This window comes from Synchiropus splendidus, chromosome 9 (assembly GCF_027744825.2).
Source record: "Synchiropus splendidus isolate RoL2022-P1 chromosome 9, RoL_Sspl_1.0, whole genome shotgun sequence".
NCBI lineage: Eukaryota > Metazoa > Chordata > Actinopteri > Syngnathiformes > Callionymidae > Synchiropus > Synchiropus splendidus.
Window position 1 is genome coordinate 21,021,906 of NC_071342.1, and position 22,151 is coordinate 21,044,056.

General features: G+C 43.7%; 2 protein-coding genes across 3 annotated transcripts in view; one reads left to right on the forward strand and one right to left on the reverse strand.

The window, feature by feature from the left end:
- The first annotated feature begins 579 nt into the window (after window positions 1-579).
- On the forward strand, window positions 580-3,340 carry nkx6.2 (NK6 homeobox 2). Its single transcript, XM_053875503.1, has 3 exons — window positions 580-1,228; window positions 1,311-1,483; window positions 2,621-3,340. Exons 1-3 carry the CDS (start codon window positions 787-789, stop codon window positions 2,867-2,869), a joined length of 864 nt encoding a protein of 287 aa, XP_053731478.1. The 5' UTR covers window positions 580-786; the 3' UTR covers window positions 2,870-3,340.
- Window positions 3,341-4,651: 1,311 nt separating this feature from the next.
- LOC128764591 (inositol polyphosphate-5-phosphatase A) overlaps window positions 4,652-22,151 on the reverse strand; it is a 131,134-nt gene continuing 113,634 nt past the window's right edge. The window contains exons 13-16 of one of the 2 annotated variants that reach the window (XM_053874493.1): window positions 13,709-13,820; window positions 9,240-9,308; window positions 7,127-7,214; window positions 4,652-6,008 (exon numbers count right to left, since the gene is read on the reverse strand). In XM_053874493.1, the coding sequence (XP_053730468.1) occupies window positions 7,134-7,214; window positions 9,240-9,308; window positions 13,709-13,820 (262 nt within the window). In that variant the 3' untranslated portion in view covers window positions 4,652-6,008; window positions 7,127-7,133. The remainder of the gene's footprint in view (window positions 6,009-7,126; window positions 7,215-9,239; window positions 9,309-13,708; window positions 13,821-22,151) is intronic. The other variant, XM_053874492.1, reaches the window with a different exon arrangement.

Genomic DNA, 22,151 nt, shown 5'->3' on the forward strand with positions numbered 1-22,151 from the left:
TCATATTCCCCTGGACTCAGAGTGATGACGACCAAGGCCGCAGTTCTCACACGCCTTCACTTGAACCGTCAAATTAAACGGTCTATCCAGCCAAATAATAACCATCGGAGTCGCGTGGATTAAATAAACCAAAGAAAATGACGTTAACGGAAAAGCGTTGGTTTTATTTTCTGCTTTCTAAACAAATATTTCAGACCATCTGGTGCGTTCAGGTGCACCTTAAAACGCCTCTTAAAAGTGTAATGAAACACGAAAACGGTTCCTCAGAGTGTTGAAGTTGTTAAATTAAATTCCGTTGACTGGGGACGTTGGGAGCGAGTGAAGGCGCCTGTGAGTGTTTCAGGTGAACCTCGTAAATAAACGCACTCGCTTCTATTTAGCTGCAGATCGCTTGGAAGTTCTTATTTTCGACAGCCCGTCAAGGCAGCACCAGCCCACGCTCCACCAATCAGCGCGCGGCGTTGCTCGCCGCCGGCCAATAGGAAGGAGGTGCGTGCAGGTGGCCGGCGCGGTTATCAGCCGCTCCCGCGTCCCTCCCAGCAGAGACGGACCCTTTCATGGTTCCACCACAAGCAGGCCAGCACTCGCAGGTCAGTCGGGACCGAGCCAGGATTCATCCCAGCTGCCACCTCCGAGACGCGTTGTGGACTTTGAGCAACTTTATTCCGACTTGTTCCAGAGTTTGCTGGCAGCGCCGGGACTGGACCTCCGGCACCAGCAGTCCGCGCCGCGCCGCGCCGGTTCTCTTTTCCCCGCGCCGCGAGCTCCGCTGGTTCGCGCTGACAGATGTTAGCGGTCGGGCAGATGGAGGCGAACCGGCAGAGCGCTTTCGTCCTGGGCAGCACGCCGCTGGCGGCGCTGCACAACATGACCGAGATGAAGACGTCGCTGTTCCCGTACGCGCTGCCGCAGAGCCCGGCTGGCTTCAAGGCTCCGTCGCTGTCCAGCCTCAACTCCCAGATCTCCGGCGCCACCCCGCACGGGATAAGCGACATCCTGGGCAGACCCATCACCACCGCGGGCCAGCTTCTCTCCGGCTTCCCCAGGATTAACGGGCTGGCCGCCACCACCGCGGCCGCCGCCGCCGCCGCCGCCGCGGGGATGTACTTCAGCCCGGCGGTGTCGCGGTACCCGAAGCCGCTGGCCGAGCTCCCCGGGAGGGCGCCGATCTTCTGGCCCGGGGTGATGCAAGGCTCCCCGTGGAGGGACCCGAGAGTACCGTGCCCCTGTAAGTAGCGGAGCCTTCACTCCAACTCTGTCACCCTCGCTCCTTCCTCAGAAGCGGGTGTTAACTGTGGCTGTCTCTCCAGCTCAAGCCAACCTCATGGTGGACAAGGACGGGAAGAAGAAACACTCCAGACCGACCTTCTCAGGGCAGCAGATCTTCGCCCTGGAGAAAACTTTCGAGCAGACCAAGTACCTGGCGGGACCAGAGAGAGCGCGGCTGGCCTACTCTCTCGGGATGACCGAGAGCCAAGTCAAGGTGTGTACGGGACCCGGTGCTGCCGTGTTAGTCTGACAACATTTCCAGCCCACGGCCTTTTAGAATTACACACCCAGTTATTGCCAATTATTGTCGTGACATCTGTGGGCGCAAACGTTCTCGCACCGTAAATACGAAAACAAGATTCCCCATGCAAAACATTCACATTTAACGTCAGAACTTTGGGCTGAAATTGTACTTTGTGCGACTTGTACTTTTTCCACATTCAACTTATTCAACTATTTTTAATTCTTACAAAGAACTATATATGAAAAATAAGAACATAATTGATCGATACATTTTTTAAAAATGCAATTGCAGTACATTAGACTGAAAATAAATAACGTATTTATATAGTTATTTCATCTACAAGAGGCCTCAATAATTACTTGACTTTCAAAAGTGAGCGTCTTTCATTCGTAAAAACAACACTAATATCAGTGGTCAGAAAATTGTTTGTGCCTCGTTTCACCAACTGTATATTGCTTCCTTTATTTTAAAACAATAAAACAACAATACCTTTTTATTTACCTCGTTTATCTGTCGTTTATTGTGTTTTAAAATTATAATAGACTAAATATGTAAAAAAAAAAAAACTATTAAAATGTAATTAAAAGTATGAAGAGTGAATTCCCTTGCATTTACTTTTCTTTTAAACAGAGACCGTTAAATGTTACAGTCAGTTGGTTCACCTGAACGGTTTGGAGCGCAGATAAAATAGAAAAACCTAAATCAGGCGTGACAAAAATATCTACAGAAGGATGGTTCGCTGGTTCAACACTTCGACGCGTTATTTATTTTTTATTGTATTTCTTGCTTACTTCTGCAAATGAACATGATTTTTTCCAGACTTTAATTCAACAACACACTTCCATAATAACAATTCTATTTATTATAACGCGTGGGGCTTCGACATCCAAAGTAAAACATTTTTAAAATAATAATGACGCACATTAAACTCGATTGCATTGCTTTTCATCATCATTAATAAAAGTACAATTTTAATACATGGTAATGAAGGAACTTCCGGTGTCTTCCACCGATCAAACAAATGAAAAAAAGAGCTCGATTTCGGGTCGCGTGCCACCGCCGTCCTCCGGACCTGTTGAGCTCACGTGGCGCCTCTCTCCTCCTCAGGTCTGGTTCCAGAACCGCCGGACCAAGTGGCGGAAGCGGCACGCGGCGGAAATGGCCTCCGCCAAGAAGAAGCACGACTCGGAGACGGAGAAGATGAAGGAGAGCTCGGACAACGAGGAGGACGACGAGTACAACAAGCCCCTGGACCCGAACTCGGACGACGAGAAGATCACGAGACTGTTGAAGAAGCACAAGAGCACGAGCTTGGCGCTGGTCAGCCCCTGCAGCAACAGCTCGGACACCTTGTGACCAGCCCAGGAACTGTATCCCCAACAACAGAGGAAGACTCTTTCTCCCGAGGAGTTCTAAATGTATATTCTCACACAGACTGGATCGGTGGAGGCCATTTACGCAATCGCAAAAGGCGTGACGTCATGAATGTCCAGGCAGCTTCACGTTCATTTCTCCCAGAATAACGCGCATGTTTTAAACCTCCGGGTGTGAGAGGCTTCCGAAGAACCAGGGTCACGTGTACATATAGATTTTCTACTGAATAAGTTATGTGCTTCTCCTCACCTGCTGCTTCTGGCGCCCGCGCGCGCTGTACATAAATACTGTGTATAAATAATAACTGTGTTTGCGGACGGAAACAAACCGGAGCATCTTTTCTGTTGCTTTTGCAGAGAGTCAGAGGAGATTTGTATTATGAATAAATTATTTAACAAGCCTTATTTTTGTGTTACGATGGGTTTTAATGAATGTAATTTAATTAAAGATAAATTCATGACTATCACAAAACTGGACCATCATTTCCACACCGATCGTATGAGATTTATTCCTTTAATTCGACTCGTATTCGGCTAAAAACGGAAAATATATATTTTTTTATGCTCGGGTGAAACTCTTTAAAACGAATAGTTGCGTATTATATTTATTGCATGGCTGTTTTTTCTGAGGAGTAAACGGGGTAGAAAACTGACCATCAAACAAAGCAGTGCATCGGTGCACGCGAGAGCGCAGATCATGTCCAGAAATGCAAAATTGTCCAATGGTTCACTTACTTTTTAGTATGCGAATATTTTTGGAATACAAAACCTATTTGTATAGTTATTTATTACATTACGAACTTTGGTCTTCAGCCACAGCAACTGTACTATTGAATTAAATTCAAACATTTAAAAAGCTTCAACAATATAGGACAGAAAAGTCAATCCGTGAAAGCGCAATAGAGTCACTTAAATGTTTTTACCTTCCAGCACTGACGCGTTTATTTCGTTGCATTTGAGAATCTACGTTACGCTCTTTGAAATTCCACAACGACAGAAAGCCAAGAGTTCGTTTGCAATAGAGGCAGAATTAAAAATCGGAATATTCCAAATCATCATGTTGAAAAATAGAGTACACGAAGTTGGAAAGTTTTATTGTCTGTGTGTACAGTGAGAAAAGTGTATTTCAGTCATGAATGGACTGTTCATCAAACTTGACGTAACCAGTCACGAAAAGTTTGACAGCGAAGACAACACTGAACAAACCAACACTAGACAGGCATCTTTAGATTCAAAAGAAGAGAAATACTAGTGTCATTTTAGAGGAAAATAAAACCTAATGCAACATGAACTCTAATTTCATATGACTTGGAGATTTCTTTATAGGTTTTATTTTCTGACTGACAAAAATGTATTTTCTTTCGACTGTCTGTACTGTAAAAAAACAAAAAAATCGAAGTGAATTTTACGTGTCTAACTGCAAAATAATTTTAATTCAAGAAACAGGAGGAGAAAGACGATGGACACATTAAATAAAATAGTCTAAAATGAAGAAACGAATGTTACAATTATGAGACGGAGAATGACGTATTAATTAACTAATGAATAAATATATTTTTTTTACTTGGGAAAATATAAAATATATTCAATTATTTAAAATAGAGCAGACATGAAATTACATTTAATTTGGAACGCATATTACATATACATTATAAACAAAATTAAAACAATAACCTCTCGTAAAAAGAGAAAATCGAATTAAGATTATGATTATTATTATTCAACCACACATTTCCGTCGATTAAATCCTAGCAAAATGAATTGCACAGCAATTACTCGAGTCATTTTTTTTCCTCATGTCATGCTATGGTCATGAAAACTGACCATGAACATCCTTACTGCAAGAAAATGTGCCTCATCAACTTTTATAAGTGCATCAATGGTAAACACTAGTTTTTGTTGTTGTTTAAGAGGAAAGTGAGCGCAAGCAACTCTACGTGCATTTATGGTGGAAATAAGAGACAAACATTTGAGCTCTATCGGTTTTTATTGCTTGAGAACTGCATCACCTACAGTCGAGTCCGGAGGCGTTTATATGGACCATAAAAATCTCTATCTGACTCTTAAAGATGGAGTGAAAGAAAACTGCGGCGGGAACAAAAACAAGCAGATTTTTGCAAACAACTCACACAAGACGACAGAAAAGAAAGTCCACTTGCAGGAAAGAGTGGGTGAGGATCACTCCACACAGGCTGTAGTGTCGAAGGCTACATGGAAACTCGGCTCCTAAAAGTCTTAACACAATCAACACCTCGACGGTCGTCTGCGAGCTTGGCACCATGACGCGGTAACAAAAAGAGACCCAAGCTAACTAAAATATCACATTCATAATATTAAGTAGAAATAAGTTAGAGTTATAACGACATACGGTGAGAGAGAAACATCTTATATATATATATATATGTATATACTCGCATGGTTCTATGGCACTGCTGAAAACATTCACGGCGGCTCCACCGACTCCGTTTTGGTACGAATCATAAATTATCTCTCTTAAAAAGGATATAAAACGAGACTGTGTCAGGCATAGCAGAGTGTTGTGCACACGACAAAATAGAATTATATATTTCAATCAAGGTGTTCTCATTCCAAACGAAAAAAAAGCCTGGACAACAAAAGCGTTAAAACCTACGTGACACTGTCCACTGTACAAATAAACTAAGAATATACAACTGTTTTGCATTGCACTGCTTTTCTTTTTTTTTTACTTTAAAACACGAGCGGAGACACAGACGATGGTGAATGATGTAGTAGCGTTCGATTAGAGTTTTGGCAAAGTCCCGTCTGTCCAGTCGGCCATCCTTTCTTTTGATTTTCTCCAGGGGAATGGGGGTTGCATGGCAACGGTGAGGTCAGCGATGTGTCTGAGTCGGGCGCTTGTCCACATCTCAACAAGTGTTTTATGGAGAGAAAATGACTTTTTGGAAGGGAGAGGGGGAGGGTGAGGGTGAATGAGGCGTCAGGACGACTTGGTCAGCACTGCTGTGTAGATTCTTCAGTGTGTGTGTGTGTGTGTGTGTGTGTGTGTGTGTGCTGGAGTGTGTATGCAAGTGTGTGTTTCTCCTCGTGTTCTCACAGAGGCGCTTCACGGAATATCTGATCCCCCCTTTGGCAACTCTTTCCTGGGGAGCCGGAGAGAAAGGGAAGTTTTAGAATCCTGGTGTGAGAGTGACTTTTTTTTTTCCTCCAAGATGCAGCTCAAGTTTGTGTGTGATGTCACCACGTCACCCCACGACTGGAGGACCTTCGCAGAAACACGAAACAAGACGACGAGTCAGGTCAGGTGGTTGGGAATCGTCTGAGACTCAACCTGCTCGTGGTCTTGTGGCAAATGGAGGGATGACTTCTGCCAGCTGAGAACATCTTGGTACGCCTCAGTCACAGCTGAGGAGGAGCTACAGCCCAAGACCTTCAGGTGAAGAGCGCTGAAGTGACCGTCAGGAAGCAGCGCAGCCTCCTTCCAGATGAATATGAGAAGGTGGGGTCATGAAGGATGCAGAAGATGCTCAACCTTCAGGGAGTCGACCTGGTGGACCACAGTGGACACGGCCTCCACATCTATGTTTATTGGTGATGGTCCTCAGCCATGCTTGTCTGTCTCTACTGCTTGGATTTATAACTGACATTTTCATTTGTCTCTTTTTAGCCGATGCGTCTGCAACTCCTGATGAATAACTAAATAAAATAATAATAAATATTTGACATTTTTAGTAAGTTCTCACACAAATATTTCAGAGCGAATTAGAATGAATAAGAAAATATTCCTTAACTTGTGTATTTTGCAATACTTTATTTACATCTAATTTACTTTATTAACCAATGTCTGCTGAGAGAAGTCTCCTCACGGAGGAGCACTGCATCTTGTTTTCTGGATGACTGAGCTTCTCCAGACACCATGCAGTACCAAGAAAGCTGGTGACCACTAGAGAGAGTAGAAACCCACCAATCAACGGAGGGCTTTGTCTTTTGGCTCAGCTCTTTCTTCACCACGACTGACAACCCTGCATCGTTCTGTCCTCAGACATTTCACTCACAAACTCTCATTTTCCCAAAACAAAGTCGTGACGTGACGCGGTGGACATCAGTGTCTTAACATTTCAAGAGGCTCTGAGCTGGTGAGATTATCGTGACTCTTCAGGTCGAAGCATCTTCACCTTGTGCAAAAAGGTCGTGAAGGCAAATCAAACAAACAGTTGCAATGAATGAGTGAATTGTAATGAAGAAGAAAATTAATATTTACCACGACATCACTGCACCACACAACACTTGTGCTTATTTGCATTAGGTTTACCTGCCCCCGCTGTAATTCGGAAGGACAGGAAGACGGGCTGGCGAGGAAAGAGACAGAGACAGTTAGACGCCAGTGAATGAAGTTGGTCACTTTAAACAGGAAACCATCAGTTTCCCAAAACAGTGAACGGATACATCAAGAATATTTCATGACAACATGAAACATGAAAGACAGAGACAAATTATAACAAGTGTTTGTCTTTTACAAACTAAGAATTGAAAAAGAAAAACTCTTGAACTCAGAAAGAAGCTAAAATTATTTATATACGAATGAGAGAAATGAGAAAAAAAGAGTTCATTAAAGAAATTATAAAATGTAAGAATAATATAAACCATACATTTACTAACATTTAAAAGAGTTTCACAATTTCATGCAGAAAATCTTACATAATATATAAAAGAAACAAAGTTTAGATTAAAAGGAAAAAAGAAAAGTCTAAATAAATAAATAAAACAAATCATCCATGAATATAAATATACAAAAATATGTGATTTAGATAGATTTTTAACCAGATGTACAGAATCATTATTTAAAATATTTAAGTTATAATGTAAAAAAAAAGTGTCATTGTTAATATGACAAATAAATGAAAGCTTTTACGCAAGATGAAAATGGCAAAATGGAATGGAAAAATGGGGCAATTTATGAGATTAGAAAATATTGTATGGTTATACTGTTATAAAAAAAACACCAATATACTAGCTATTAAGATAATATATTCAACAAGTTTACACCATTTAAAATGAGTTTTAAGAGTACTTCAGTCCATTCATAAAAAATAAATGCACTTGCACAAATGCATGCACTAATTTATTTATGCTTATGCTATCTAAAAGCAGTTATTACATACTGTACATAAAATACTTAATTTAATAATACATAATAAAATATTGAGTATGATGTGAATTATATGTGATTGAAATACGTGAATTTTCAGCAGGCAAAAAACTGAACTCAAGTTATGACAAAAGTGGCAGAATACAGTACAAAAAAAATGTAAAAATAAGCAGAAATGTGTTTTCAGAAATCACAAAGACAAGTCTCAGGACGAGTCTTTGGATGACCTCCTGGGCCCGGGACGGGTCGGTTGACGGCCCTGGTGGGACAAGCCCCTCCCCCTGCTGCTCCTGTGACACACAGGTTAAACTCACAAGGCAGCGCTGTGTGTTTTTGGAGCTGTGTGCTAACTATGTCGGACATTTTTTAAACATAAGCAGCTGTGATTTTAGCGCCCGAGTGTGGACGACTGGAGGTGAAGCTGCGGCTCTGTCCGTCAGTGTGTTGGGGGTCAGATCACATACACACACCAGCGTCGGTGTCACACCAGGGGTGATGAAAACCCCAAGTGGAGGCGCCGCTCCGTCACCGTCTCCCAATAGTCATAAAGACTCATGAACAGTCTTTACGACTTTCCAAAGTGACATTTGCATGTTCGCAAGAAAGTAAGAGTCGATATTTAATCAGACGTCACATCGATACATTTCATGTTTCTCGGGCTGATCACACCAATAACAGTGTGAAATAAAGTGCAAATATAAATCCCCCAGAATACTGCAAAGTAGTTATCAAACTGTTAAAGAAAACTTCAAAAGAACTTCACTTGGAGAAGCTGATGCAGATTTTCACTGCTTATTTGACTAATAAGAGACAAAAAAAGACTTGTATTCAGAATTTATATGTTCGTCCAACAAAAGATATGTCACAAACCTGCTAATGGTTTTTACGTTCTCCTGTCACAGCCCTAATTTTGAAGTGAAAAATGACTTGTTTGGTTTGAATAGTTTCTATTCCCACCAATCAGATGACGGCTTTGCACGATAACATGACAGGACAGTTCTCTGTGGCATGACTTCCTGTTCCTGCTCAAATTCTGGAGGCATATTCGTGACTTTAGACTACTGCTGCTGCAAGAAAACACTGAGCTGACAAGTTAGAACTTACACAAATATAGTCACATCACCAAATGTAGGAATGATTACTGTATTTCACTGGGACATACACGCACACAAAAACACAAGTACAGTTACAACAACACACATAGCGGAGGAGCAGGAGGTGTTACCTTGTGGTCCCCCATGCAGACGTTGGGTCCAATGTTATCATAGACTATCGACTTGTCTTCATTCTCAGGCTGCAGAAAGAAGAGTGGACAAACTGTGAGAGCAGATTACATGATGAGATGAAGAGAAAAGTGTGAGTTCCACATGTGTACTCACAAACAGGAGAGAGCGCTTTAATAGTAACATGACTTCACATTTAAAGTGAGGACCATCATTGGAACTTTAGTTAGCTCCATGTTTCATGCTCACATTTGCAGTTGCTCCACCTAAAATACAGTGTTGAGCAAGATTTTGCTGCTTTGACTTTTTTTCCATGAATACATCAATTTAATTAACCATGTCTGCACACGAACAGCACAAGTCGCACACACAGTTTTCTCCAGGACATTGTGCTTCCGGCTCTGAAAAAGTTGCTTGGTATCAACCCCACTCTTTACTCCAGATCGATCATCAAGCCTGAAAATAAAACTTCACCGTCACTATTGAGAGAATTTTTTTATTTGTATTTTTCTATGACATTGTTTTCTGCCCCGCTGCCTAATCACATGTACTGCCTTATTTCTGTCATTTAATTTCAATTTGTTTTGCTTCATCATCATACACAACTTTCCCAAGACTAATTTTCAATTTGCTCCCAGTTGCTCCTTGGTTCATCACATCTGCGTATGTTCAAACTGACTATATATACTGAGCGGTTTTCCCTCCAGACTGACACAGTCATCAGTAATTCAACAAATGAAATATCACATAAGGGTTTCACACTGCAGGATCTGTCTCAGGTGGCCTGAGTTCAATGCGCCACCTGCTGTGCAGCCTGCACGTCTGCGCCTCAGTCGATGTCCCTTTTTTCCTCCTCAGCTGGGGACCCACGACGAAGCATGTCCCAAGGAAGTCGTCATGAGCTGCACGACAACCGAGTTACCACCATCGGTTTGACCACCTTATTTCTATGTCAATTCCTAGTACTACGAGTCGTTGTCACCTCAGATATTAACTGATGACGGAGCTTGAGACAAAGTTGTATTTCAACGATGTTGTCCGGCCAGACAGAGATCAGACCCTTCACTGCCCGGCATTTATCGTGTTTGTGTGGAGTCGGGCTGTACACGTAGTTTCCGGCATCTAGCACCGAGTCGCCTGAGGTGAGAAGCTCAGCCACCCGCTTGTGTTCACATCTCGGACTTCTGAGCCAAACCGCCCAAAGACACATGCTCTTTTCCGCAGGGTGTCAGGACAGTGAGAGAAGCTCAAGCATCCAGGAGACACTCAGAATAGAACCTCTGCTTCTTCACAAGAAGACAGTGGGGGTGGGTGTTGAGGTGTTGAACAAGGAGGAGGCCCCAGCACCTAGGAGAGTCGCTGTACTGGAGATGGTGGCAATTACATAACCTCCGATGTAGCAACTTAATTCGTAGCTAAATTCATACCCAAAGCCACCAACAATCCCAGCGACAGAGGATGAAGGGCAGGAGACGTCCTACATTGGTGAGGAGATAAACTTGTTAATACGAGTCAAACCCAAGAGAAACTTTTTCCGATTCTTCGGCTCGACTTCCTCCTCCATCTCCAACGTTCGCTGTGTATCCGGAGATTTATTGGCTCTCACACAGTTGCTGTTTCTGTCGCCTTCAGCATGTTTCTGCTCCGGAAGTCGAACGGAGATGAAAAGCGGGCAGTCATTTATAAAGTGGGCATTTGTCTGTGCGGCAGATAAACTCCCGTCACAATCCAAGTGCCCATCTGAGGGAATCATGTTTCAATTTCCCCGTGTGCACACGTCGACGGCGTTAGCCGCTCGCGCGGCAGGATAAATCACGCTGGTTGAACTGAAGACTTTTTAAAGAGCCACCTCCCAGCTGAGGTCTGGAGCTGTGATTCCACTCTGGCACTTGAGACGAAAGAGACAAAGAGCTCAAGAATGAACCACAAAGTGAAATCCAAATTAACTTCACACCAATCCCGTGACAGAGCGGGGTCAGCAGGCACACCGGCGCCACCTCGCTCTACCTCTTCCAGCTGGCCATGCACCGGCACCTCTCTATTTGTCCGCCTGCCAAACCTGAGATACATTCATCAAACACACACTTGATCATTTACAAAGGCGGCATAAAATTGTGGATTTTCGGGCTGCGTAATCTTTAGACAGATAAACAAATTACCCCGGGCCCCGCGGCGGGAAGGGAGCGCTCGCTCGGCTAAACATTCATTACCGGTACTCCAGGAGCCGGCGGCGCACCGCGCAGCCAGCGGGCAACCTTTGGCGTGTTAGGGCTCGGCGAGCAGAAAATAACATGATGGCGAGTTAACCGAGCGTGCCATGATAGATGACGCCACGCGCCGGGCTGTTTACGGGCCGTGTCTCCACAATCTGTAACGCTGAGAGCTGGCGAGCGTGTGCTCAGTGAATCATCGGCCAATCTGTGAAACACACTAACTGTCGCCCGCACTACAAGCAATTAGCTTTAGCTAAGCAAACACATGCTGGCTGTGTGTGTGTGTTTGTGCGTCCATCACCAATAACTCAACAGCAACGAAGCGGAAGGTGCCGGGGTCACGCTCCTGCAGTGACACCTGAGCTGTACCAAACCTCACATGCTACCTTTCCTATCTCTTAACCCACCGACATGAGGTCTGACTGCGCTCAGTCGTGTAACTTCCAAACACATCTGAGTAAGACAGAAATACGTGTTGGTGAAGAAAGAGCTGAGTCAAAAGACACAGCTCTCCACTGTCCGGTGGACTTCTACTCTCACCTGGGGTCACCAGCTTTGCCAGTGCAGAAAGAGGAAGATCTCGGTTACAAACAACATTTTTCCCTGCAGACAAGTGAGGTGTTTAACTGGGAGGAGGCCCCAGGTCTGAGGAGGGATGTCGTCCCTCATTTGACCTGTATTCTCCAGAAGAGAAAGTCGGTCACAAACGGACCGTTCTCAAACTAAACTAACAGCCAAAGAAGATAGCAACGTATCTCAACAGTGGAGTGAAGCAATAGCCTCAACCACGGCCGGAAAAGAGTAGATCCCATTGTTTTAGGCTGTGATCAACGTGTGTGTACACACCAGAGAGGCTGCAGTCCTCCGTCAGCACGAACGCTGCGCCTCTTCCTCAAAACAAATCACTCTAGCCACTGATATTACTCACAACGTCCTCTGCTTCAGTACACTCAGTCGCACTTATTTACAGAGTTGGTTCCTCAGACTACGTCATAAGGGGACGCCGACATATGGACACTTCTTTATACTGTATATGCACAGGATGAAAACACAGTACGTCTTCTTTCTAAAAATGTCTTGGTTGAACTCATGTCACAGGCTCTTCCTGTGATTTCAGGTGCATCCAAAAAGGACCGTAATAAACTGGGACTAATACAGGAGCAATGATCTGCTCCCGCTGCCAGAAGATCAAACATGGATATCTTTCAATACATAAATTTGCTGAGATGAAACACAAAGACATGATAGTTTTGGGTGACATAAGTTGAAGCTAGTAAAGTAATGGAATCAGTCGCTTGAAAATTAAAGCTATCAACTGATCCGTCCAAGATGAGACACTGGTGTTCTAAACTTCGCCGTCGTGTTAAATGCAACCTTAATGTGAACACTGATTTCATAATGATCTACTTCTCCAAGCGACTCTGCGAGTGAGCGACAATCTTTGATGAAGCAGTTCAGCTCCAGCCCTCCTGAATGGAGTCAGCAAACTCTATTATATTGTGGTTATTGTTTCTAAGGGCTTCAGTCAGAGAGAAGAAAGATCAGGAAGGAATTTCTCATTTTCTCATTTCAAAGGAAAGTCAAACTTCCTGAGGAGCCCCCTGCCAGGAGCTTTGTCTGAGTGTGCGCAGGCTTGTGTGCGACTAAACAGTTCAAAGTGTTTGTCCCACAAATAAGTAAGAAACCTACTCTTGGAGGATTATCTGGGTTTAAATCCAGCGTCAAAGACTCAGGACTCACACGTCTGAATTAATATGCACAAAAGGTTGCCATTCCACCTGGAAGATGATGCGGAAAAGAAGAACTTGCAGTTGGGAACAAGGACGCTGGGGTTAATACACTCGATTGTTACGTTTAAAAAAGACAGTTTAGTGATTTTGAGGAAGAAGTGGGATCATTTTGGGAACAATACGTCACTAGTTATGACATGACTTTAGCGTTTTGAGTTAGTCATTTATATTAGCTTGTGTTACGAGAAGTGTGACTGAATATTAGTAAGAATTTCAAGCATGTTGGTTGATAATCATAATTCAGGAATTTTCCTCAGTCAAATGCTTAGAAAAAAATGAAAAACAACAATCACAAGTATCTTCAATTACATCGTTATTAGAAAATAATAAAAATTAAAGTTAAAAAAATGTCTTGTCCGATCCTGTTCGAACCAGATACAGCGAGAACAAAACAGCCCACATTTCAAGTTAAAAAATACAAAACCATCAGATGAAAATGTCAAAATATTTACAGAGGCCAGGACTCACCTTCAAGACCAGCTCTCGGGCAGAAGAAGACATGAGGATCCGGTCGCACCAGGCCGGGCATCTGGTGTTCATGTACTGCTTGCCCTGATTGAAGTCTTCACTGTAGGGATAACTGTGGACACATACGGACGTTTGATCAAACACTAGTGACACACATGGAACTGCGCCACTGATCATGTTAGTAAGTCGTGAGACACCACAAGATCTTTGTCTTTAGCCATCGAGTGTCATCACAGCAAGGCCTCCACCTTCACCTGTCTTGAGCTTCTAGTCCAGTCAGTCATAACCATAGGGCCGGGGCCCATGGTTGGGCCGCGAGCACCTCCTAAAGGGCCACTAAAAGATTTTTGTTTTACACATTAGGGCCGTGAGACGCTCAGTTTTAATACATGAGCCACGTATGGTAGAAGTAGTGTGTCACTGAATTGACTTCACAGCTGCAAATCTGTGACAGTTGACAACAATGGAGGAGATCTTGGAAAGAAAAAAATGAAGAAAGTGAACCCCCCCAGTCGAGTATGAACACTATGAACAGTAAAAACTGTTGAAGCAGTAGAACATTTTATGGCGATACTTTCAATTATACTTGCTTATATCTTCTCTGAAGTTCAAATTAAATATATTATTTTTATGTTATGATATGATATTTAGACTTGGATTTATTATCATTATTCTATTGAGAATTTTATTCAGTTTTTATTTTATTCAGATTTTCTCAACAGTTTGCATCAAGTGTTTTTTCTTCTTTTTTTCCTTCAGTAAATTTGATGAATATGACTTGCATCTGCTTCTGCTGCTGGATGGACTTTTCAATGACAAATAAATATCTTTGCAATGATCACATGTCACTTCACAAGGTTTAGGGGTTTTTTTAAGTTGCAAGTAGATATTCTTGGCCCAACACCGACCCTCCTCCCCATGAGTCCAGACCGTCTGTCCTCCCTAACTTGGTGTGAGAACTTCCACACACTTCCTTCTGACACTCATTTCTTATCTTGAACTCCAAATGACAACCTCAGCATCTTCACCTTTGTCTCTTAAGTGCTTCCTGTGTCAGTATACCATACACCACAGCACTGACTACTGTTGTCCTATAAAGCTTCGCTTTCACTCTTGCTGCCATTAGCAGTCAACTCCACCCTTCCCGCACTCTCTTCTTCACCTCCTTCATTTCTGTCCACTGTGTGACCTGGTCACTGGCTGTCTCCACTCTGGTTTAGTAACTGGAAGCTGTCCAGAGGAGAGCAGCTGCGCTTCTGACCAAGACAGAAACAGAAGTTCTTCTTCCAGTCTCTGATAGACGACAAAGCTGCCATTCCTGAATAAAGATCTATGTGCTGCAGATCAAAGGACGCAGCCTACAGCAGCACAAGCAAAGATATGAAACCTCACAGATCAGAGATGTTTTGTGGGGAAACAGGAGGTCCATTTGTGTGTCCAATCATCTGAGTAATCTCCAGAATCAACACACATGGATGGCTTAATCAAAGCGATCGTTCCCTGCCAACTGTACAGGTTGTGAGGCTGAAGACAGACAGAGGAAGAGCGAGGGGATAAAAGAGAGATTGGAGTGGACCAGAGGGAGAGTCAGTCGCACATATGTATGGCTACATCCCCACACAGTCATCAAAAACAGATTAGGTGCGGCGGCGAACGGCCAAGAGAGATTGTATCTGGAAACAGAAGGGAACAATCGTGTGATTTAAGCGGCGGCGGGGATGGAGTCAGGCGAGGAGCCATCGAGCTGATACAGATTTACATTGTTGAGAATTCAATTTGCCCCTTCGGCTCATCAAACTGCGTCGGATTTACACACCAGCAATCCAATTTGTTTGCCGGCGCTCATCAGGATGTAGGCGCCGGCTTACGTACTGTAATACCAATCCAATTTGCTCCTTCAGTGCCACGCGTGCTAACCGTAGCACAACACAAAGTGGCTGCTGGGCGAGGAGTCCTAATGATAAAATAAACAGGAGCGTCGCTTCAGATTCATCAGCAGAGGCCGGCTGTGATGGCTTCATTTGTGCCGGCGCAGAACGCATTTAATGAGCGTTTGTTGCGGCGTCCGTGTCCATACATTCTCTCTGACACTAACAGCATTAGGGCGGCTTCACCACAAATTCATCTGAAGACAATTTAGAGGGGACCTTTTATAGCAACTTAATGTGCAGGACAACAATCGGACCATTTGCTCGCTTCCACTCGGTGCTAAAGGTACTTTTTCAATTGGCTAATTAATCACAACGAAATACTACTTTTAACCTCTGCTTTTACGTTATTAGTCTGCTGCGTGCCTTTTGTACATTAGATTATCGCGCGGCGAGACAGATTCATCACGGGGAGAAACCACTAGTTTATATCTGTGTAAACAAAAACACAAGAGAACTGAGAGCACTGTTGCCCCTGCACCTGTTAGCATCATCAGTCCTGCACGGACGGACGCTCGTAACCTCAAATACTGTCTGTCATTTCACCATTGGAAATAATGGTAAGCTGCTTGGCCCATTCCAGAGCCCAAAACATACAGTCCAACTCTGATAACTCTGTGGCCAACATCCACAGCTTCTGCAGAGAGACCAACCCATCATCTAGCGGTCGGTATGTGATGTGAAGAGTATCAATCGCAGGCACTGAGGATGGGTAGAATGGGAGGGGAGCCAGTGAAGCTGTGTGTGTAATGGAAAACCGTGCAGTGGGACGGTCTTCAAAGTGGCCCACCTAAACACCCTCCACTTTTTAATAACACCTCCGTGCTTGGACACTAGTAAACAAGGTGATCTAAGCAAGGGACATTGGCGCCGTTCTTATAGCGGCCAACTGCACAAAACCATGCCTTTTTCTCTTATTTGTTAACATCATTATTTCTGCAATAACGTTTCCCCTGTTTGTCCAGTTTATAATCCATTATAAAAAAAAAAAAACTATTCTGTCCTATTTACTCACGGTATTTTTTCCCTTCCTCTGGATGATTTACAAAATATGCTACAGGGTTTCCGGAGTCCGAAATCGAAACAAACAGACAACACATCATGGAGGTGCACATGAACGTGGCATGTTTTTCATGGAAAAATCCAGAAGGAACTCATCCTCAATCCTGCTGGAAACTCTGTTATAACAATAGTGACAGTCACAGACAAATGTGCTTCTCAACATGACTCCAACTTTCAAGCGAATCCCAGCCGTGATTGGATGAAAAAAGCTGGATGAAAATATCACAGCTGACATCGATAGAGTGTCAGGATTACCACGTATTTTAACATCTTAGCTTAATAGCCATATATGCAGCCGAGCCACTGTGATACGGTTCTGTTCGGCTGACTGGAGACAAGCCAAGCCCAGAGCTGAAAATCCATCTGTGACCTTAAAGCAGACAAATTTAGCAAATTGTATTGTTGCAGTCGAGTCGCGAACCTCTGAAAGAGGACGCTCATGGAGGCAGCAGGTTTGTGCGTATGGGGTGAAGGCTGGGCCGCGAGCAGGCTCACGCACCGTCACGCACCGAGCCCCCCCACCAGGTGTACAAACAGACCTGCAGAGAGCTACTTAGAGAAGTTCCCTGCCTCCAATTAGCATTAATAGCACTTAAACCATGGGGGAAATGCACAGAGGCTTTGATATGCTAAGCAGCCGGCTAAAGAAGTGATCCGAGGATAAAAGAGAGCACAAGAATAGGGTGAGTGAAACAGAGATGCACAGGGAGGCAGAAGAGAGGGGATAAAGACGGATCAGACAGAGAGAAGGTGGAAAAGAGCAAAGTCTTCAAAGGGGTTGGTGGAGATGCTTGACTTCAGGGTGGCCTGAATGCCCCACCGCTTCCTGAGGGACGGCCCCGCCGCCTTACACACTCAACAACCCTCCTATCAGAGCAACTCTCTTATAGCTTTATTGACTAACAAGCCGGGGGTCATTTTGCTGTTAAAGAGATGATGAGGTTTTCCTCCTGGCCTCCTTCAAACAATGAACTCCCACCTGATAGCAAACTTTCTGAGGGCAGCAGTAAAAGCTGATTAAAGATCATGGTGGCGACCATTAAAGCGCCATTCTGCACCCCTCAAGTGTCGCGCGACCTGGTTTCAGCGCCACCGCGCCCTTACTTGGTGCCATGCACTGATAAGTCTAACGCAACAGCAAACACTGGCGTGGCGCGCCGGTGATTGATGTGGCTGTTCGGCCGGCACACAAACATATCGTCCAAGAGGGGGCGCGGGCCGTCGGCTCATATCAGACCCCTGTAGCTCACGGGAAGACTAAGTGTGCTCATTAATGGGTCAAGCTGATAAGTCGGAACGTGGGGGACTTCTGTGTTGGAGCGTGGCTCACCTCGTGTGCCTCTTGTTAACTCAATACAGAGCGGCAAAAGTCAATTATGAGAGTGAAGACTGGCAGCAGGGACACTGAAGCGGACTGAGACCACCACGTTGTGAGACAGAACGCTGGTGACTATATTGTTGAGTTTTAAAGGTGAAAATAAATAGCAGTTTCCTTACATGTGTCAAGATGTAGGTACAATAAACGCACACTGTAGTGCTGCTAACACACAATCGCATTGATACAAATGTACGCACACAGACAATATGGTCTTCAAAACCTGACGCACATTCATCCAATACAGTATGAGCGCAAAGAAATACACACAGCAAAATACACGTGTAAAAACACACAGAGATTGGACAGACATGCAAGCTGTTTTACACACACATTAAACAAATGCCACCAAATCATGGTTGTGCACAACAAACAAAGCTACATACACAACAACATACACACCCATAGATACACTAACAGTGACATACATGGACACAGACAGCACACCACAGAAAAACTAAGATATGCAAGTAGCTGTATACACAGCTATAGAAAGATGGATAGATTCACACATGGAAACAGACAAGAAACAAAGCAATATACACAACAGACACTGGTACAAACACAAACTGTGGTATAAGCTAGTACACAGAGCCAAATACAAGAAAAAAAAACTCTCTCTCTGAGACGAATGCAGAAATTCAAGGTTTGATACAGATGACACAAAGATATAAGTAATGTCAGATGCACATTCATCTACACATAGAGACAACACACATGTTAACAATTAAGATACACACACAGAAACATGCACTCAAAGACCGTGAGACATGCAAGTAAATTGGTGCACCCAAAGCAAGCAACACACACAAATACTCAAACAAATACACCATACATGGAGATAACGTTCACACAAAATGAAATACCAAGATAAAACGTATCAGTCTACACAGAGAGAAAGACATCAGAGATTCAAACACAGAAAGTAACACACAGACAAATGCCAGCACACAATGCAAAAGATGATGCTAAAGATTTTCTATTAAAAGTGAACACGCTCCACATGTCTTCAACATATAGAATGAGAGTCACATTACTCTTATTTGCAGCCATTTGTATGAAGGAGAAGTTGGTTCTGGGGAACATCTTTGACCACTATCAGGGAATCCAGTCATCAATCTTAGTGTGTCACCTTGTTGTTTGCAACAAGGCTGTCACTGTTTGTCTGTCCTCTTGTGTTGCCCGGCACATCTTCAATGACACGTGTGCACACGATGACATATCAAACCGTCGAGTCGCCATCCAGGGCTCCTTCACTCACGCCTGGTTTGGAGTTTAATGTTTGACTTGGCTGCCGACACATTACTCACTTGCGTTCCGGCCACCGACAGCTTGTTTGTGTAACCTGGTAAGGTGCGTCATCGCGCCTCGCCCAGCAGAGGGAGCGGCCGACGCGACAGGATACAGTCAGAAGTCTTTATTTGAACATTAATGCGAGTAAGAGAGTAGGAAATCCACAGCAGAAGGACAGATTCACACTTCCTCGTTGCCTTTATCACAAGCACAATAAGCTGTGGAGTGTTTAATAACTGGGATATGGACTGATGGATGTGGGCTGGGAGATAAGGGTATCAGTGACCCGGGTCAAGGATGCTAATGAGCAACACAGCACTGATGGGATTGGCACTCGGGCCACACTTGGCCTAGATAATCCGTATCAACACAACAACTCAAACACAGCCTTCACACCTGGTTTGGTTTATCCACATTGAGAAGACTCTCACGACCCTGGACTCAAATCGTTCTAGCATAATTACGCTATTTTACACAGGAAGTTCACTTCAGCATGAAGAAAATGCACTTTAATTTGAGTGTGCTGCTTTAGAGATCGAAAATGAAATGTGCAGCCAGACACGCACAATACAGACATCCAAACCAAGGCATACAAAAACATGGATGTTCTCAGAAGATAAACAAACACTGATGCAAATATTCTGACTTAGAGACACAAAGGAAACACACGTAAACACATTGGTAGAAACGCATCTATTTCAATCCTTGTGAGGACTTTGTAAGGTTTCTCAGTGCCATAACCCCTTCCCTAACTTCTCCCCCTAAACCTAATCATCCAAAACAAATGTCTAACTTTGACCAGGACTCTAACCAAACTTAAACCCATTTATTACGACGACTTTCAAGTTCTAACCTTAAAATGAGGCATATCCTTGCTATGACTGGAAAAGTGAGCCAAATGTTCTCACAAGGAGGAGCTTTTCCCACAATTGGTCCTCACAGGTATAGATAAACCAATTTTGCCCACACACAGGAAGTAGAGAAGGAAGCAAACCTGGTTCTAAAGACAGTGACGACAAAGACACACAGATCTGAAACACAGAATGAGTCTGATTAAATAAATAGAGGAGAAGAGAGGGATAGTAAAGCATGAGGACACTGACAAAATGACTGAATTTAAAAAATGCCAAGCGTAACGGGTTCCAAATGTGTTCGACATCACCATGGGAGGTGAGGCAAAACACACCACACACCGATGCACAGATTCAAAAAGATCAGCCATCAATAAAGCGGAATGTTTGTGGAGTCAGGCACAACATTGGCAGAGAGCAGTCCAAACAGAGTGAAATGCCACCAGTAGCTCATGGCTCACAGCCTGTCGGGCTTCCACTGTGAAGCGACACAGATGGCGTCCATTTACAGCTCAGCATGTCTTCAACAAAGCCGGGACAAGAGGCACGCGATATTCAGTCATTACCACCACAATGGTCGCTCATCATCTTCGGCAGTGGTTCGGATGACGGATGGGCGGATGATGGCTGAACAATGTTGCCGGTCACTACGTCGGCGTGTGTAACGGGACGCCACAAATGAAGCACAATCACACGAGCTAACTATTGTTGCAGTGAATCTCTTACAAGAGTCACATGCTGCTTCACTGCAGAACAAGCAGCCTCTTTTACAGACAGCGCAAACAGTCGAGCTATTGGACTAATGTGTTCACAACGAGAGGGTGACATCACTTGTACAGAGTCCAAGAACAAGGAGCGTCAGTCTCCACGAGTGAGTGCGGCACTTCCTTTGAGTCGCCGCTGCTCACATCGAAACATATAATCACCAGCACTTCTGAATGAACCAGGGAGATGTTTGGCAGGCTCTTCTGCAGCAGCATGTGAACACCACAGTTACTGACCACCAGTGTCTCCACCCTCTGACCCCTCAGGCCGGCATCCTGCCCCATCTACGTCTAGACTCGACAAACATAGACTCATTGGAACCTTTCCTTCCACAGCCAATGAACAGACTCAGTGGATTTTTAGGATGTGATGAAGATCTTTGGACTGGTGGAGCTCCACGCCAGTAGGGTACTTGCGGGTTTGATGCCCAAACATCAAATCTTTTACCTGTTGTTTGTACAAAAAGGCATTTGTCCATAAAAGAAGCATTATTTTGGTGTATTATGCACACCACATGTCTACTACGTAGAGTCCAAGGAATGTGATTTGACTTTTGACTCTCGATAAAAACCTGCCCTATGACGAAATTTCAATTGAAATTGTACGATGATTCTGTTGTGCCTTAGAAACAAATTTTCAGGTAACGTAAAACAGCTCTTGGCTAGCTCCGTCAGCTGTGTAATGTAGTAGTGGAGATGCATCATTCTACTTTATATTTCTGCAAACAGGTCAAAACAAAAAAGTTATCAAGGTGACATTTGGCCATGTGGCCTTGGATCTAATTTACAGCCATGGCAGCCAACATTTCAGTGTCACCGCAGAGTTCCGAATATATTTAGCAACTTGGTGAGATACAGTATTTAGAATTAGCTGAAAGAATAAAGTAAAAGTCATCTTGTAATCTAGCCACTGCAATTTATAATTTGAGTGTAAATGATTAAAAAGTGTGAGAAAATGAATAAATAAAAATATAGATAAAAATATAAAACTTCAATCAATATATACATCAATTTATAAGAAAATAAAAAAAGTCAGTGTCCTTTGTTGGAAAAAAAAAATCTGTCAGAGTAGCAGCCAGTGAGCCACAAGCCTTAGCGTTTTGCATCCATCACCATTTTCTCTTCCCTTCATCCTTCCACAGCTTCTCCTCCTTCATAATTCCTACTTGG